Source organism: Neolamprologus brichardi, chromosome 20 (genome assembly GCF_056152115.1).
Source record: "Neolamprologus brichardi isolate AB-2024 chromosome 20, ASM5615211v1, whole genome shotgun sequence".
In the NCBI taxonomy this organism is placed as follows: Eukaryota; Metazoa; Chordata; class Actinopteri; order Cichliformes; family Cichlidae; genus Neolamprologus; species Neolamprologus brichardi.
The window spans coordinates 13,922,185-13,942,338 of record NC_142123.1 but is presented as its reverse complement, the minus strand read 5'-3'; the positions used below and the strand labels follow the sequence as shown (position 1 = coordinate 13,942,338).

Genomic DNA, 20,154 nt, shown 5'->3' with positions numbered 1-20,154 from the left:
TTAAGTTGAAACCCAATGCTGTGCCTTTTTCCCTGGCCACACCAAGACGGGTCCCCATCCCTTTGTTAGGAAAGGTGAAACGCGAACTGGAAAGAATGGAGTCCATGGGAGTAATCAGCAGAGTTGAAGAACCAACAGAATGGTGTGCAGGTATGGTCCCAGTGCCAACAAAAAACGACTCTGTGCGTATTTGTGTTGACCTCACTCACCTCAATGAAGCAGTGTGCAGAGAAAAGTACATCCTGCCTTCGGTTGAACAGACACTTGGATCCCTGGCGGGAGCAAAAGTCTTCAGTAAGTTAGACGCAAACAGAGGCTTCTGGCAGGTTCCATTGTCACCAGAGTCAGCACACTACACAACATTCATTACACCCTTTGGGCGCTTCCACTTTAACAGACTTCCCTTTGGAATAGCGTCAGCCCCAGAACATTTTCAGCGTAGAATGTCAGTGATCCTTAATGGGCTGCCAGGTGTGGTTTGTCACATGGATGACATCCTCATTTGGGGACAGGATCAGCAGGAGCACAACGCCAGGCTGTACACAGTGCTCAATAAACTGCAAGAGGCCGGTGTCACACTAAACCTGGAGAAATGTGACCTGAACAAACAGGAAGTGAAGTTCCTCGGACACGTTTTGTCTGCGGAGGGAGTACAGCCAGACCCAGACAAAATTAGAGCGATCACAGCAATGAAAGAGCCATCAAACGTCAGTGAAGTGCGCAGCTTTCTCGGGATGGTTAACCAATTAGGCAAATTCATCCCAGGACTGGCCGAAAAAGACAAGCCCCTAAGAGACCTGCTCTCGAAGAAAAATCAGTGGGTTTGGAGCTGCGCACAGCAAAAAGCATTCAATCAGCTGAAAGGCGATCTGACGTCAACTCCCATTCTTGCACTCTATGACCCAAACAAAGAGGTAAAACTGTCTGCAGATGCTTCCTCCTATGGATTGGGAGCAGTCCTATTTCAAAAAGAGGGAGAGCAATGGAGACCTGTTGCATATGCGTCTCGTTCTTTAACGGAAACAGAACAGAGGTATGCACAGGTGGAGAAGGAGGCGCTTGGACTAACATGGGGTTGTGAAAGATTCAAAGATTTTCTCATCGGGAGACACTTCTCCTCAGAGACTGACCACAAGCCACTCATCAGCCTGCTAGGACAGCAAGCTCTAACCGAGCTTCCACCTAGAATCCAACGGTTCCGCCTAAGGCTCATGAGGTACAGTTACACCATCTCACACACTCCAGGCAAAGCACTCCTCACAGCAGATGCACTGTCACGTGCACCCGTTAACCAAGACCCTGATTCTAAGGCTACAGCTGAACTACTGGATGACACAAATATATATGTGGATGAAATAGTCAAATGCATGCCTGCTACCTCGACATACATCACACAGTTAAAGAAACAGCTTAAAACCGACAGCATATGCTCAGATGTCATGGCTTTTTGTCAGAGCAGCTGGCCAGAATACAGCCATCTCACAGGCCCAATTAAAGCATATTGGCCACACAGAGACACCTTAACAGTACACAACAATCTGCTACTGAAAGGCACCAGACTAGTGATCCCTACTGCTATGCGCCACTCTGTCCTCATTGCCCTACACGAGGGACATCAGGGAATGTCTAGATGCAGAGAGAGAGCCAGCGAGACAGTATGGTGGCCTGGTCTGAGTGGGCAAATGAACTTGTGAAAAACTGCACCATATGCATCAAAGAGCGTACCAACCCAGTGCAACCTTTAATGCCAAGCCAACTCCCTGAGAGACCATGGCAAAAAGTTGGAGCAGACTTTTTTACGTTTAACAACAGCAACTACGTGCTTCTGGTGGACTACTACTCTAAATTTGTGGAAATAGCCAAACTTACTCCCACAAGATCGGAGGATGTTATAGTGCATCTAAAATCAATCTTTTCCAGACATGGGATTCCAGAGTTTCTCTACAGTGACAATGGACCTCAGTTTTCAAGCCAACAGTTCAAAGACTTTGCAGCAGCCTATGGGTTCAGGCATGTAACAAGCAGTCCAAGATTTGCACAAAGCAATGGTGAGGCTGAGCGTCATGTCCAAACTGTGAAAAGTCTGCTAAAGAAAGCAAAAGACCCATATCTTGCACTTCTAGCTTACAAAGCAACCCCACTGGCTAATGGATATAGCCCTGCGCAACTACTAATGGGACGAAGACTGCGCACGTCAGTTCCCCAGCTTCCTTCTCTGCTCAATCCCAGCCTGCCCAACAAGGCTACAGTGTTGACAAAAGCGAGAGAGAGAGAGTGATGAAGGACAGTGTTGCGTACAACAGGAGACATCGTGTGACAGAACTTCCTCCACTCTCACCGGGACAACCAGTGTGGATTACAGACACTAGGCGTGAAGGGACTGTCATCTCCTCTCACTCCACACACCGCTCATACATTGTAGAGACCCCTTCAGGAGCCATCAGGAGAAATAGGCATCACCTCCAGCCATTGCCAGATGCCACTCCAAAGTTACAAACCCCAATTACACCTGTCAGTCCAACAGAGAACGCCCTGCCTGCTTCAAACCTATCGGCGGCTACAACTCTGACTCCTAAGACAGAAGACCCAGGTCCTGTCAGAACTAGGGCTGGCAGGGTTTTCAAAAAACCACAAAGACTGGACTTGTGAAAATAAACAAAACAAAAAAGAAAAACATGGGTTTAAAAGTAAAGGAAAAAAGGTTGAAGAGAAACAAAAGTTTCTATGAAAGGTTCTAAGAAAAAAAAGTACAGTTTTCATATATGCAGTAAATGTTCTTGTAAGTTTGATGTTTTCAGCGAAAGGAGGATGTGGTGTAATCTGTTTGAGTATAACCTGTTTTATTGTGAAAGGGGGGGCGGAAACAGGAAGTAGATAATAAAGGTCGGAGTTTGAGTGCTCTACAAGGTGTCGCTTGAATCCTTGCCTTGCAAAACCACGACAGTGATCATGTGACTGATGCAAGCCAGATCCTTTTATTTAGCAAAACTGTGATTAACAGTTAAATATTATTGTTGAGGGGCACAGACAGGACTCCGCACGCACACACACATTAAAAAAAATAAAAAAATTTTTTTAAAAAGTTGCCTCAACAAAAGGGCACTTTGGGCACCCATCAGAAAAGGGGCGGGTGCTCAAGCCCCTCTAGGCCCCCCCCCCCCCGCACGTGCCTGAACCTTATATAGAGCAGAGATACTTGACCAGTGTTGGGGAGTAATGGAACACATGTACTGCCGTTACGTATTTAAAATACAAAATATGAGTAACTGTATTCCGTTACAGTTACCGTTTAAAAAGGGGGTATTTAGAATACAGTTACTTTGTTGAAATAAATGGATTACACGGCGGTACTTCCCTGTTTCATATTGTGGCGGGCAGGGGCAATTCTAGGATCAGAGCTTTGGGGGTGCTGAGCACCCAGAGAGCTGCCCAGCCAGGCAAGATAAACTTTACTTGTCACAATGAGACTTCTTCCCTGTCTCTGTCAGTCCCTGCATCCTTAAATGTCTCCAGTTGTCCCGAGATCTCTATAACTGTCTCCTTGGTGCATTTAAACCCCTGTTTCTCCCTGTCCTCATTGTCTGTTGTCTTCATCTCCGTTATCAGTCATCATAATTTTACCATCTCTGTGCAAGTCTGCAAATTTCTTTATTAAATCATAAGATTCTTAAATTCATCAAGTCTCTCTGTGCCTGGGTCCTCATCACAAAACATGACATCACTGTTTTGTACATTTTAACACAATTTAATCCCCACATTTGTGAAAGAAAAGCAAAACACTTTTTTGAAAAGTCTGTAACAAAACCATCAAATCTGATCAAGGTTATTTAAATGCTGCAAAAGAAGAATGGATTGGAATAAAAAAAAAATACATATCCTAACCTTAATTACTGGGGGAGAATAATGAATGATGCTCATAGTGAGTAAAAAGTAAACTGAGTGCATTTTTGGACAGAGATTCACTTTTAATGTGTATGTATAATATAATACAGATACATAAAAAATACTCCCAAAACAATAAATTATTACAAATAAATTTTTACAAAATATTAATAAAAACTATAAAAATGGAGGCAACTTTGCCTGTGGTAGAATGTATACAATGTATGAAAAAATCTTTACTGCAGATACTAATTTTACTCATTTAATAATAATAAATTTGTGTTGTAAGATTTATGACTTTCATGCTTTCATAGTGGTACTTGGGAGAGCTTGACATTTTTATCAGGTGGTACACACTGTAAAAAGTGTGAGAAACACTGATAAGTGTATGTGTGCTTTTAGAAAACATTTAAAGCTGCAGTATTTTGAAACAAGCTAGCTTAAAACATTTTTAGAATATAAACAGAGCATCTGCTTCTCTTTACAGCTCCTCACTCCACCAGGGCTGTTTGGCTCTTTCTGATAGTGTGCAAATGTGATGTATGTAATGCAGCAGACATACAGACAGCTGGACAGTCCAAAAGTTGGCCTACCTATTACTGGCTGAGGTTTTAGTAGAGTTGTGGCTGAACTACATAAAAATATATCATTAATTTTAATCTCCCCAATCAATTATAATGTTATGTTGGAATGTTGTTAAAGAGGGTCAAAAATGTTTCAACCCAGTTTGTTTTGCAGATTCTGTATAGCAGCTTTAATATAGGGAGGACACAACTTCCAGATTGTGTAAGTAAAATCAGGTTTCTTCTCTTTGTCAGTTTAACAGTTTCTGTTGTGCCTGTCACTGTTCCCTGTCTGTTTTCTTACCTGGTTCTTCCTGACCTTGTACTTTCTCCTCACATTCCCCTCTTTCCTCTCTCCCTCTTTGGACTAACAATCATACACAAATAGATTATATTCAATTAGATGAAAAATTACATTAAAATGAACAAAAATACTATTAAGATCACTAACAAAAAGTCCTCTCTCAGTGTACTTTCAACCAAAAGGAAAATAACTAAACCACATGAACAACCAATACAAGATATAAACATTGAAACACTGATCCAACATTATTCTTGATTTACGGACCATTTGATTTTACACTTTTACCTGAATGTGGCTCCTTTTTTTGAAAAAACTTCCTTATATCCATTATGAACCTAGCTGTCTCTCTGTACACACACACACACACACACACACACACACACACACACACACACAACAGGAGTTATAAGGTTAATGGGCATCCAGTCAGTTAGCTAGTTAGTATCCATTTCAAACAGGACAGTGGTAACAACAGTAGGCTATGGACAATTTTAAGTTTTAGATTTTAAATAGGTTATATACATTTCAATGGGAGCAACACGATGGTCAAATGTCGCTGAATTTACTACAGAGCAGGACGGATTATAGGGTAGCAAACATCGTGGGAAAACACGTTCTCAACACTGCAGGTTACCTGGTGTAATGCTTTTCAGCTAAAAAGAAACATGGTCTGACTCCTACCTAACTATATAAAGAGTAACTGAAGGTTAAATGCAGCTAATATGTCCTGTTTTAAGCCAGGCACTTACACCTCCGCTCCGCTGCGTCTCAGCCAACATCGCTCTGGCAGCAAGAGCGCTAGAGCCAGAGCAGGGGAGAGCTGGAACAACCCATTTTGGAAGGGGGGAGGGGTTATGTATACTTTTGTTGTTAAAATCTTACGTCTCAACCAAGTACTGAATGCTTTTTATATTTTTAGTAGTGTGTCACACAAACAGCAAATATTGTCAAAAAAAAAGGAAGAAATCTTTGGGGGTGCTTTGATTCATTTTGGGGGTGCTGAAGCACCCCCAAAAATGGGCTAAAATCGCCCCTGGTCAAAGATATGTGTCTTTTTTCACGTCACGCTGTGCGCACGTTATTGCTTACATGAGAGGAATTGCAGAATGGCAGATAGTCAGATTAACAGTATTTTGTCTCTATCTTCAGGTTTTACATATAAACACGCAGTTACTGTCCTTTCATTTACAAAGTCAGAGGCGTCACGGTGTAATTATTTTACATGTAGTTGTTTTTTTCCTGTGTAATAATATTCAACATTGCTATCAATACATTTTTTTTTTTTTTTAAATGCCTCTCTGTGCAAAATGGGTTTAAAAACATTAACAGCTGTGGGATACTGTTTGTCTGTGATTTGAACCGGGGAACAAATCGTGGCAGGATCGGCCTGATATTATTTGTATCCCACTGTAACTTTACTGTATAAAGAGCAAACATCTCCAAAATGTCAGGAGTAGTTAGTCATTACAACAAGTGTTTGTGAACTAAAAATCAAGAATGTGGAATACTGTTTGTCCATGATTTGAAGAGCCCAGCGCTTGCTCCCGACGGAGGGAAAACCAATTTTGCAGGGGAGACCTACCTCGGCACTTGTGCAGGTGAAGCCAAAGGAAGATATGCTTCACCATATTTTCTTGTCTTTGGCTTAGGATAAAGTTGGTTTGGAAGCATATTCAGCGATGCTTCATCTCCTGCTTTGCGTTTGTGTGGGCGCCCCGTGCCAGCAGTGTCCAAGCGTTGTTTTGTTTTTTCCCTTTTCATGCCGCGCCCCCCCTGCAATGGCTCTGCGCCCCCCCTAGGGAGCGGGCCCCACACTTTGGGAAGGTCTGACATAACCTCTGCCAGGGAGGTTGTTAGTGTTTGCATCTGTGCCTGATATTCTGTCTTATTGTCTGTAAATAGGATAACTCAAAACTTTTTTAATGAATTCAGATACAAAAATAAAAAATAAAAAAAACCTTGTGGGGGCGTAGTGTGGGCTCATGTGACCAATCCGTTTGATTTCACCCAACATCCACAGAGGTCTTCAAGGTGAGTGTCATGATCTGTTGGTCAAAAATTGACAAAAAGCCTTATAATTTAGGAAGTATGACTCTTAAAAGTGTGCTGTTTATTGTCATCATGTAGAAAGTAGTGTATAAACATATGTCACATTTGACCTGTGACCTCTCCATTAATAAATTGATCTGAAGGTCGAAGTGCTAGTAATGCCATATAGAGCTATTTAAAACCATGTTTCTTACTCACATGAAAACCAAAATAGTTCCAAACGCCAGATCTGAATGAGGGTGGGGGAGGTTCAATTTGCCATGTTGCAACTAGCCTAGCTTCTGTCTCGCTAGCTTGCCCTGCCCTCAGTGAATCTGTGTTCGACTACTCCGCCTAGGCTGCACTGTCGAGCGCAGATCCACTGAGCGCTCAACACAAACAGCATCGTCAGAAGGAAAGTTGATAAAATAAATTAAAAATGTTGTATTGTTCGATACATATGCGTACCGAACCGAAAGCACTGTATCGAACGGTTCAATATCGATACGAGTATCGTTGCACCCCTAATATATATATATATATATGCAATGATACACAAAATTCACGGTTAGGTTCGGTTCGATACTTTGGTGTCACAGTTCGATATTTTTTCGATAAAAAAAAATGTTCATGCCTTTTGAATTTGTCATTTATTAAATTGACAAAACTATATATATAAATAAATATATATATAAATAAATAAAATATGGATGAATAGGAATACCTGTGGATTGCACGTTTGAGTGAGTCTATTGCACAGTCGAATATAAGAAGAAATATTGTGAATATTGCACAGTGTAAAAAAACCCACTACAGCTCAGTTGTTCCCGCTCTTCTTTGTCCCCCTGGTCGTCTCACCTGGAGCTCACGTTTCTAGTTCATGTCATCGTGACAAAAGATTGTTAAAAATAGTTAAAAGACATCCATGAATGCACAGCTAACTGCTCTTCAACCTTATAAAGATTAACGTGCATTTTGATTATGAACCACTTTTACAAAACCAAAAGCTTCAATGTGTTTAGTGATTTATATGTCTAAAAAAACAGGTTCAGTTTGTACCTGAGAGAGCGGCTTGGTGGCGCTGAATTATATTTCCAATAGAAACACAATTTCATATGTTGTAGTAACAACATACTGCCACAAGATGGCACCCTAGGCCTACTTTACCATGCTGTTTCAGTAAAAAAGACAAAGTGACAGAGCCTTGAAAGAGTGACAGAGACACTTTTTATGAACTCATCTGTAATGTGTCACCTTTTCTGTAGAATGAAGAAGTGCTTCCCTTCTTTTAAAGTAAATACAGGCTTACAAAGATCCTCTAAACATGTTTCTGAAATAATCCTAAACACAATCATTAAATCAAAAATGCAAGAAACTATTTATTTAGTCACTGTTCTTCACTTAATTACTGAACTTATTAAAAAAATAAACAAATACTTTTTTCTTTTTTTAAAGAGACGTTTCTGCTGTGACTTCACTGTGGTTTGTATGTGCAGGCAGGAGTGTGACATCTCAGAACAGCAGAGGATTGTCGAGCACGGCCACTCCTGCTGCGACGCCCCCGTCTGAGTGTTCTGAGCTCTTGGTCCTCAGCAGATGGCCCACACACTCATTTGTCACCATGTCTTTACCCTGCCTGTAAGAAAACAAAGAAAAGGCTAACATTAGAAACAACCACTACATTGGGAATCTGCAAATACTTCTAAAAAAACAGCCACAAACAAAATGAGTTTAATATCAATGTAGTAGTGGTCACATACCTTACATATGCTCCAAACACTCCCAGTTCACTGAGACAGTTGCTTATTTTCAGGGGGCTGCCTTGTTTCATCAGGTAGTTCCTTACAGGGGTTGGATGGATTTTATCCATCAGAATATAGGCTGTACGCTCGGTACTCTCCTTCACTTGTTCCAGGACCTGGCAGATCTCTGATCCATAAAAGTTGTTACCTAGAAAAACAATACTACACTTAAGTACAGATAAAATGGACATGGCTAGATAGGAATTATTTCACATTAGCAGATAAAACCCCTTTTTAAAATTAGTGAAAAGAAAGTTTAGTTTTACCCAGGGAACCACACCTGGCTACACTCGGCCAGTCTGACAGTCATATGGAGAGATCTTTATTTGGCTGGGTTTTTTCCTACTTATGTTGGCTAATGCTAGCCTGCTTGCTAGTACAAGCAAGTTGCTACATATTTAGAATAAAAAAATATTAAACAAATACTGCCTCAAGTAGTCTTTCTTTCAGATGCTCCCTTTAGGGGTTGCCACAGCGGATCATCTGCCCCTTTGTCATGCTATCCCTAACATTCTCCTCTGTCACACCAACCCTGTGCATGTCCTCCTTCACCACATCCATCAATCTCTTTGGTTCTTCGCTTCCTCCTGCCTGGCAGCTCCATCTTCAGCTCTGCTACCTCCAGCCCAGCCTTCTGTCTTTTTGTCAATGCCATTGTCACCAAACCATACATCATAGCAGGCCTCACTGCCATCTTGTAATCCTTCCCTTTCACTCTTGCTGCTATCCTTCTGTCACAAATCCCCTCTGACACTTGTCTCCACCCACTCCACCCTGCCTGCACCCAACTCTTTACTTCTCTTGTGTGCTGTCTGTTGCTGTGGATAGTTGACCCCAAGTATTACATCTGATCTACCTTCACTATCTCTACTTCTTGTATCTCCACCATTATACCTGCCTCCCTCTGACTCACATACATGTATTCTGTCTCACGTCAGCTGACTTTCCTTCACCTTCTCTCCAGAGAATCTGTTGTGCTCTTTTCAGCACGAAGCCAAACTCCTGCTCACTGATCGTCACCTCTTTTTCACCTAGTCTCAGCAACTTTGTCCCACAGCTTCTTGATTTATCCTTGTACAGTAACTATCCTGTAGTTACTACAGCTTTGCACATCTGTCTTGTTCTTGAAAATCAGCAGCAGCACACCTCTCCATTCCTCGGGGATCCTCTCAGTCTCTGTTAAACGGTCTGGTCAGGTTGCCCTCTCGTCTAACTCCCCTCCTCCATCCTCCTCTCTCTTTCATTTTCTACATTCATCAGCTCCTCAAAGTTCTCCTTCCAGTTCATGTATAAAATTACTGCTAAAATAGCTCATATGAACCCTGATACTGAACTATGTATTTATCAAAACAAATGATCTGATATTACAAAGAAAACTAATGATTGCTTTTTACAGTATTAGCCCAGAGTGATGTAAGGCAGGGTGGTTAGTCAGCCATAACTTGCTAACTTGTATCTAGTAGCTTTTTCACATCCTGATCAATGTTGTTGTCAAGTGTGTCTCGTATACACTATTATCTCAGTCACAGTACAGCATGCATGAATCACAGTAGATACACAGTAACGCAAAACAGCAGGCAGCCATGTATGTGTCGTCACTGTTTTGACGGAGGCTAGCTCATACATGGAATGCAAGCAAATGCTGCACGTGTGTGCAGATCCATGCACTGCTTAAACTTCCCGAGTTTAACAAATGGTGAGAAACCAACACAAGTTCCATCATTTGCTTCTGGTGTTAACATCAAGTGTGCTTTATTAAAAAGTTCAGTTTACCTCCTCCTTCTCGCTGAGGCTTCAAGACAAACCGCTCTGGTGCTGCCAAGGCCATTGACACTGTTTTGTCCCCCTCTGGACCCTGTAGACGAGCACAACCACAGAGAAATAAATGAGAGGAATAAAATGTGAATGATATTGCTTACACTGAACATCAACACCCAGGTGAGGATTATCTAATGCCAAACTTTCCAAACAATGAAAAAATCGTGTGCTTTTTCTCACCATGTCTAGAGTGTAGAGGCCGGCGAACGTCGCTCGGATCTGCTGCACAGCTTGAGGCTGGTCCGGGAAGAACCTCTCCAGGACTCCAGGTCTGGCGAGCACTTGCTGAACCTTCTTGGTACCAGCCAGCTGAGTGCTGATATCTGGACACTTCACAGCTCGAGAGCGCTCCATGAGGAGACGAGCATCCCAGCTCTGCAATTGAAAACAGACAATGAATTCTCTGCTTGTCTTTTTATCATTAGATGATTTTCCAGCATAAAACAGCCTCTACCATTTCACTAACTCTTGGAATCTTATTTCACTGCTGCTAATAACGTTTTACACACTGTCGCAGGTTTTTTAGCTTTGTTCGTTCAGACTTTCTCGTGGTTGAGATTCCTGACAAAACAGCCAGCACACCGACCAGCAGATCGTGACAATAGTTGGTTTATATTACGCTGAGATTTGACAGACAGAGACAGAAGAATGAAGGAGAACAACACAGACTCACGCTATCAAAGAGAACCTGGACAGCAGTTTGGCTTAAATTTGCAAACTGTTTTAACTCGTTATGTCCAATTAAGTGTTGGTTCCAGGGTGCTCGCCAGTTTTCCTTCACTTCCTGTTCCTGCCTGCAGAATTAACACACAGCTGCATGTATCTACACACAATGTTGCAGAGAACATTGTGGCTCAAGAGTTGGCAGTTTGTCTTGTAATCGGAAGGTTGCCGGTTCGAGCCCCGGCACCAACAGTCTCGGTCACCTACTGGTTGCCTACCGCCTACTAGTGGTGGTCAGAGTGCCCGGTGGCACGGCAGCCTCGCCTCTGTCAGTGCGGCTACAATGTAGCTTGCCATTACCAGTGTGTGAATGTGTGTGTGAATGACTGAATGTAGTGTAAAGCGCTATACAAATACAGGCTATTTACCATCTAATCACCCATTCAGGCTGACACAGCGACAGGTCTGTTGTCACTTATATCAGCCAATCAGGGCTAGACTTGGTGTTGCTAGGCAGGGAAAGAAATAAACTGGATGATAATGACGTTCCAGTTTCTCATGAATACGAATCATTTTAAGTAAGTCTGCATGTTGCATGTTTCTAACTAAACTCTAATGTAATCTTCCATTCTGTGTGCAAATCAAAAGTTGGACCTGTTCAGAAGGGTAGTTGTTAGGCATGTAACCATTCCTGAAATACACCACGGCGACCTCTTTGCCGTCCCTGAAGTGAAAGCGACATAAAAGACACATTAAAGACCACTGCTATGCGTAACACATAGTTTTTGTTTGAGAATGATACACTTAAATAATGTGTCAGTGCATTGTGAGCTGACAGAAATCGACTTACACAAAAAGCCTCTTGTCCTGATCAAGGGAGCCTGCTTTAAAGACATCTTCAAACCGCAGTCTTATTACGTGAATGTTTCTGAAACACGGCATGTTGGTGAAAAGCACAACTCTTCAAATGCTTTAAGATAATGTTTTAACTTCCACACAAAGAAAACATGCAGGTATGAGAGCTCTAACCCTTCACATGTAACACCTACCTCTTCCAAAGTTCATACTCAACGAATCGCTGATCAAAGATATTTCTCTGGACGTCTTCCACCAAGAACACGACGACTGCTCTGCAACGACAACAACTGCACCTCAAAATTTCTGGACTTTTGGTTCTCACGGTTTTAATTTTAACTGAAATGATTTGCTTTTTGGTGCCCCATACTACCAAAACTGTCACTGGCCTTTGTTGTCCTGAAGAAATGTTTGTAATATTATGATGCACTGAGCAACCACACCAGCAGAAGCAGTGTTTGAATGTACATTTCCACTGGCAAGATGTTTTATTCTGGATATACTAATTAATTCATCATGTATGGTGACATAATTAGACCAAGTGAATAAAGCAAAAAGCAATCAACACCATGTCTGGCATGTACTTGATGATTGTACTTCATTCTTACTTCTCTGATCCATAGAGCTCCCAGGCTTTGGCAATAGCCCTGGCCAGACCAGCTGCAGGATTATTATCCAGGATACGCTCGCTCTCCTCCAGCCTGCCGGCCATCTTCAGGATATGTCTGTCAAGCAAGATTGTAAGCACTCTCAGCAAACCTAATCACAGCACATTATGCATCATTATTTCCTGACCATGCCTCGAACAATCCAGTCTCACTCTCCCTCATTCAACTTAAATAAAGATTGTAAATAAAAGATGGACACAGCCACCACCATTCCATCCCCCAGTCATTAGCAAAGTTGCGCTGTGACGCCTTAAGATGAGCATTTTCGCTGCCATCATCTTGCCACCTTGAAACTGATAAACTGTGGGAAACTGTACAGCCATAGGCTAGCAACTTGTCAATCAATCCTGCCTTATATAGTCTATATTAAATTAACTTTATATTGTATTTAATAAGACATGACATTAATGAGCCTATAAACTCATAACAGGGGCATTTTCATGTAGACGTCTACACAACGGAATATCTTTCACAACCACAAGAGGCGCCCCCTCTTGGCCATTGAAAAGAATGCAGATTAAAAGAACTTCTGCAGTGGCTTCATTTTTCAGACACAAAGGCTATGTCTATCTTTTATACAGGGTGGGCCATTTATATGGATACACCGTAATAACATGGGAATGGTTGGTGATATTAAAGTCCTGTTTGTGGCACATTAGTATATGTGAGGGGGCAAACTCCTCAAGATGGGTGGTGACCATTGTGGCCATTTAGAAGTCGGCCATCTTGGATACAACTTTTCAATAGGAAGAGGGCCATGTGACACATCAAACTTATTGGTAATGTCACAAGAAAAACAATGGTGTGCTTGGTTTCAACGTAACTTTATTCTTTCATGAGTTATTTACAAGTTTCTGACCACTTATAAAATGTGTTCAATGTGCTGCCCATTGTGTTGGATTGTCAATGCAACCCTCTTCTCTTCACACACTGATAGCAACACTGCAGGAGAAATGGCAGCACAGGCATCCAGTATCTGTAGTTTCAGGTGCTTTTTCAAGATAAAAGTCTAAGGGGGTCAGATCGGGAGACCAATCCACTTTCCAGGAAACTGTTCATCTAGGAATGCTCGGACCTGGCACCCATAATGTGGTGGTGCACCATCTTGCTGGAAAAACTCAGGGAACGTGCCAGCTTCAGTGCATAAAGAGGGAAACACATCATCATGTAGCAATTTCAAATATCCAGTGGCCTTGAGGTTTCCATTGATGAAGAATGGACCCACTATCGTTGTACCCCATATACCCCACCAAACCATCACTTTTGTTGTTCCAACAGTCTTGGAGGGATCCATCCAATGTGGGTTAGTGTCAGACCAATTGCGGTGGTTTTGTTTGTTAACTTCACCATTCACATAAAAGTTTGCTTCATCACTGAACAAAATCTTCTGCGTGAACTGAGGGTCCTGTTCCAATTTTTGTTTTGCCCATTCTGCAAATTCTGTGCGCCGATCTGGGTCATCCTCATTGAGATGCTGCAGTAGGTGGAGTTTGTAAGGGTGCCATTTGTGAGTAGCTAATATCCGCCGAAGGGATGTTCGACTAATGCCACTCTCCAGTGACATGCGGCGAGTGCTACGCTGTGGGCTCTTGCTGAATGAAGCTAGGACAGCCACTGATGTTTCTTCATCAGTGACAGTTTTCTTGCGTCCACATTTTGGCAAATCCAACACTGAACCAGTTTCACAAAACTTAGCAAGCAGTTTGCTAACTGTAGCATGGGAGATGGGTGGTCTCGTAGGGAGTCTTGCATTGAAATCTGCTGAAATGACCCGGTTACTGCGTTCACCAGATATTAACGCAATTTCAATCTGCTCCTCACGTGTTAACCTCTTTGACACGTCAATGGCTGTGAACTAAGAGAAACTTGTAAATAACTCATGAAAGAATAAAGTTACGTTGAAACCAAGCACACCATTGTTTTTCTTGTGACATTACCAATAAGTTTGATGTGTCACATGGCCCTCTTCCTATTGAAAAGTTGTATCCAAGATGGCCGACTTCTAAATGGCCACCATGGGTCACCACCCATCTTGAGGAGTTTGCCCCCTCACATATACTAATGTGCCACAAACAGGACTTTAATATCACCAACCATTCCCATGTTATTACGGTGTATCAATTTAAATGGCCCACCCTGTAGATTGTTTATAGCTGTATTAAATCCCAAACCTACTGACAGCAAAGCAAAGAGATTGGTGTCAACTGAAGGGGAAATAAAGGAATGTGGGGTTTTTATTTATCTTTTTTTAAAAATAAGGTAAAGCAGCTGTGTGAAACGGTGGCTATAAAGATGACAGTAAATATATTTGAAGGTCTTGGCCAACATGATCACTCTTACTGCTGAGTTCTAGTGGCTAACCTACAGAATATGGGGGACACATAAATGACCTGCTTACCTGTGTACATCTGGCGTGCGCGATGAAAGGCCTCCGAAACTGGCAGCAATGGTGTTGATCTCTATCTGCTTTAGCGAAGGCGTGTCATTCTCTCTCTGGTCCAGCATGTAGTCAGACCGATTGAGACCCAACACAATGGACTGTAACAAAGGCAAAGAATCCCAGCTGCAGCATTTGGTCACTTTATAATCCATTAATAGGTTTTTATGGTCCCAGCTACACTGTTGTAAGAACCTAATGGTTTTCTTCATTCTATGCAACAGCAGATCTAAAGATGTCACAGAGTTTTAGAAAATTGTGAAGAACTTTGTCAAGCAATAAAGCAGAACAGCTGATAATTGAAGCAAGATTTTAGTTTTAGCCAAAATATAGCTTTTGCCTCTCACCCCTCTCCTCCCTGTCGTTCCCTGTCTTTCTTTCTCATAAGAAATCTCTCAGGATTTAATGGCTAGCATACGAAGCCCAAAGAGAAAAGAGCCTGCATCATCAATCCATTTCCAACTTTTTAAAAAAATTCCCTCCAAAAATGGCCCCAAAAGAAGCCAGATAGAAAGGTTTTCATGGTGAAAACACACAGTGGTGCAGGTAACCCAAAACAGCCAACACCACAAAGGAACAGATAGGCTGAAAAATCATTCCTGTAAACGTTAACACAACCTCACACCTGCAGTGATGACCCAAGATGTTCATTCTACAAATACTCTATTTGAAATCCAATCTTCCTTAACTAGAAACTGTTTGAGTTTTTTATACACTCTTTCTTTTCACTACTTTTGAATCCTTATTGAGTGCAAGCAAACAGCTTTGTTGGATTTAGCAACACACCAAGGCCTTAGAGCCCAAACAGCTCAAGTAAAATGATGATGGTAAATGGAATGGTAATTATGCAGCACTTTGCTCTAACTGAAAGGAGCTTTTTACTGCAAACCCTATTCACCCAATCACACAAACGCATCCAAACTGCCTTGTCTAACTTAGCACACACTGGATGCACTGGGGGAAACTCTGGGTTCAGCATTTTGCCTAAGAAAACTGGAATCTGGACAAACTGGGTAATCAATCCGCCAACCTTCCAACTGGCAGACTCTGCCTCCTGAGCTCCCCCTAACACCAGTGTCATCGCGGCTGTGCTGACGTACCTGTGACCTGCCTTCTTTAAGGATCTGTTGGTGGATTTTGAACAACCTTGCAGTGAAATCATCCACAGCGATGGTGCTGTAAACAGACACTTTGTTAAAATCTTGTCAGCAGGTTTTTCATCACAGTGTATTCATTTTGAATTAAACTAACAGGTCATTTGAAGACAGACTTCAGAGACTGTGACAATAATGAGTTTTTTTCTTCCAAACCACATACATGAGGTCATAATGCATCCTACCTAGCCAAAGCTTCTTGTAGGAAGTCTGCATCCTGACTAATCTTGTCCACCAGGGTGTTGTAGTGTGTTTGCACTGCCAGAGCCTGGGAGAATACAGCTTTGGGTACAGGTGTGGGGAACAGTGTGAATGGAGCAAAGGAGACCACCTGAAAAACAAGATGTAAAATGTGAGGAAAAAATGTGAGAGGCTAGTGCGTCGTAGCTGCTCACTTTTTTAGTTAGTCCCTCAAAGGGGGCGGGGATGGTAACAGTCGTCTCCATAAGAGCCCATTGGTGAGCAGTGAGATAGTCAGGGAGTTCATGCTCGGACACGCCCAGCACTCGCTTTTGCTCAATGAGGGACTGGAGCATGTAATACCTCGTCTGTACGTCCTGCTGCAGTCTTTTTATTGGCTGGTTGAGCTGTCCCTGAATGTCCTCGAGGCGGGAGTAGGCTAAGGCGGAATGTTTAAAATGCCAAACTATTTTCCGTCCCACTGCTATAGCATCAGCTATGCTCCTCTGTGCTAATAAGCATGGGTAAATAAGTGTGGGTAAACTCTTTGTACTCGTTGTCGTGTTGGGATTTTGGTGCTTGATTAAATTACTTGTGTTAAATGTGCTACCTTTTGAGCCTCCTCTGGACAATTTCGCTGAGCACAATTTGCAGTCCGCCTTTGTTTTCCCGTCTTCGTTCACTTTGAAATAGTTCCACACGGCTGACTTGTCTCGCCTGCCCTTCTCTCAGCTCTGAGCTGCAGCCGGGGCCTGGGGGCGGGCACTCGGCGCCTGTGATTAACCCCTTACATGCCGCTCAAACATAGACAGGTCTCAGACCGTGGTATCAGTATCAGGGGACTTTTAACGAGTACGAGTACTTTAGAAAATGTGGTATCGAGGCCGATAGGCTTAAACTAGGGATGCACCGATACCAATACTGGTATCGGTGCATCCCTAGTTTAAGCATTTATTTAAAGTATAACTACTTCACTACTTTGCTCATGGCCATTCAATCACATTCAGCTAAAACTGGACAAACAGATTAAATCAGTTGTTAAGGTCAGTCTCATTCAGTTCGGTATGACTGAATTAACCCTTTGTTTTAAAGACCTGCAATTGGTCATACGCTATATTCCCAAAAGTCTCCGTCTGGCGATCCGATGGACGACTCTGGGTTTGTCCATTGCCAGGAAAACTGTGCATTGGTCTTGTTACAGATTCAAATATTGGGGATGGATACAAGAGGAAAACCAAAATAATCACACCGGTCCGGCCGGTTTGAGTCAAACGATGATTTAATGAACACACGCGTGGGAGATGGACACCATAGAGCAGACAGCATCAGATCTCAAAATGGTGGAGCCTTGATCAAACTGTTATAGCCTCTAGTGGCCCCCACCTAATCATAAAAGCCTAAACATTCACATTCTTTCTCTCACACAGCGCCTAAGCTACGACCTTGGCTCCCTGTTTATCTGCTCCTGCTGAGATGGGGCAGTATGCTCTGTTCTCTTCCAATCAGACAAATAAGACGATGACTTTCTGCAAACAGTATTTCTTATAACTCAGCCGTATAATGCATCATAAAACAATATCATTCATTCACAATAAATCAGCAGTCTAATGTAATGCAAATCAGTTTAACAAATGTAATAGTTATCACCTTCTTCTAATTCAGGAGAATAATGCAAACTAAAACTACATAGTAATTCACAATCTTTAATTAGGGGTCTAACATGGCATAAAATAATATTATAATCCCACAGTCTTAATATGACATCTATTACACGTTTGCAGCTGGTCTAAAATACTGTAGGTTACCTATTAATGGCTAAAGAGAAGCAAGACCAGATTCCTGAAATTTTAGCCTCCCTTCACTGGTTACCTGTTTGTTTAAGAATCAGTCAGTCAACATGTTCCCAGTAGTTCCATAATCCAAAAGCAACAATGGAACGTGCTTTGTTACGTGGCTTCACTAAACCTAACACCAGGAAAAGTATAATTTTACAAATATACACTACATGTTACAAATATGTAGCGTCTTCCCCTGAATGAATATTTTGAGGAAATGTATTCTCATGGTCTGTAGCTTTACTCTTTCAGGTGCAGTTGTTGGGTGGGGCAAGAACGAATATAATAAGACGATTCAAAATCATACATGAGCAGACTTGCAAATTTTATACGAGTTTCACAAGTATACGTTCCCTCTTTAAGATTATATAACTATACTAACAATTATCCAACAATGAAAAACCAGTGAAAGTGCTTCTAGCAAACTGAAATGTGTTCTATGGATACATGTAAATGGTAAATGGACTGTTTCTTATATGGTGCTTTTCTACTCTACCTAAGCACCGAAAGTACTTTATACAACTTGCCTCATTCACCCATTCACACCCATTCATACGGGCACTTTTTTATATACTTTTTATATGTGTTTTCTATCTAACATTCACACACATTCACACAACCTGTGGATAGTATCTTGCCCAGTGACATTTGGCATGCAGACTGGAGCAGCCAGCCACGATCAATGACCTGCTCTACCTCCTGACCTACACCCACCCCTCAATGCTACAACCGCTACATGCTACATGTGTGTATAATTCGCACCTCAGATGAGTTGGGGGTCTCCTGGAGCCTCATTAGGACACCCTGTGTAACAGCTGAGTCTTTTGCCCCCTCTGCCAATTTTTTTATCAAAGCCGAGTTCATCAGCATCTCGTCTGGTATCCCCTGCGCCATTGTCATTCACCTGAAGTAGGATAACCAAATAAGATTACTATTACTGCTAACGTTATTACCGCAGTGTTTACTCATCACTTAAATTTCCTAAACTGCTTTAAATGATACACATATACATATACACAATACACAAGCGTAAATACTAAAATAAATTATATTTAAATAACAATAATTACAATGAAACACGTCATACATCGATAATAACATTAAACAATACATTAAATATTTTATTTTCTGTAATAATCGTGTTATAGGATAGTTTATAACATCAAAACAACACGTGTGGCTAACTTACCTGCTTAAGTTTTAACCAGGTCGTTTAACACCGTCTGTTAGCAGTCACCGGTAGTAGAAGCTAGTTAGCTATCAACCTAGAAGGTTCCCTTGGACTGTGCTCTCATCAAATACTTTCACACTTATGCAGAGAGCGATTAAGACTGCCACCCTTTACCTTCCACGGTGCATCACAACAGGGCCGTGCAGAGAGGTTTAAAGGGGCGGGTGCTCAAAGTTAAAAAGGGGCAATTGAACCAGGCTGAATAACAACAACAACACACATTCATCAAGAATCTAATATGGGCAACAAGGCAAAGTAAACGTAGCCGATGTTTTACCTGATGGGTACAATGTTGCTGTTGAGGGGTTGCTGCTGCTCCTGCTGCTGATAGTGCTGGAGGGCAGGGCTGTGCTGGTCTGAGACTGTAGACATTAAAAAGTCCATAGGAGAGATGGTAGCTGATTAAACAAGTGTCATGAGATAATAACAAAATGCAAAGATTGGTGACAGCGCTTGGAACCATAAGGCAACAAAAAACTGTGAGAAATAATTTAGGCTCTGCCTGTGAATCACTCTTTGCTTCTCTTCTTCCTTCCATCCCATCATTTCATATATCACTCTCCACTTGCTGTCTATCTGAGAACAAAGCACAACCTGCTATTGCAATAAACTATAATCTAATTATCCACACCTAACAACTCAGCACTTAATCTATAATAAAATGATGACAGAAAAATGTTATAGCACTGCCTTTAGTAGCCTCACACAGCTCCTACTGTTTCCTCCTCATGTCC

General features: G+C 41.9%; 1 protein-coding gene across 1 annotated transcript; it reads right to left on the bottom strand.

Annotated features, from left to right (window-relative positions):
- Positions 1 to 8,002: 8,002 nt before the first annotated feature.
- Positions 8,003 to 19,972, bottom strand: LOC148096932 (glutathione synthetase-like). The gene is made up of 13 exons (XM_087833567.1): positions 19,698 to 19,972; positions 18,952 to 19,093; positions 16,360 to 16,505; positions 16,121 to 16,196; positions 14,982 to 15,121; positions 12,524 to 12,640; positions 12,110 to 12,190; positions 11,911 to 11,988; positions 11,715 to 11,784; positions 10,578 to 10,772; positions 10,353 to 10,434; positions 8,538 to 8,727; positions 8,003 to 8,413 (listed from the first exon to the last, which is right to left on the bottom strand). Exons 2-13 carry the CDS (start codon positions 19,087 to 19,089, stop codon positions 8,290 to 8,292), a joined length of 1,437 nt encoding a protein of 478 aa, XP_087689693.1. The 5' UTR covers positions 19,090 to 19,093; positions 19,698 to 19,972; the 3' UTR covers positions 8,003 to 8,289.
- Positions 19,973 to 20,154: the final 182 nt, after the last annotated feature.

Bases quoted from the DNA above. Each gene is read 5' to 3' on its own strand.
- LOC148096932 (XM_087833567.1), bottom strand. From the start codon at position 19,089: ATGACAATGGCGCAGGGGATACCAGACGAGATGCTGATGAACTCGGCT. The intron at 15,122-16,120 runs GTACGTCAGCAC...CCTTTGTTACAG, and splicing joins TTAAAGAAGGCAGGTCACAG to TCCATTGTGTTGGGTCTCAA. The intron at 11,989-12,109 runs GTAGGTGTTACA...GCCGTGTTTCAG, and splicing joins GAGTATGAACTTTGGAAGAG to AAACATTCACGTAATAAGAC.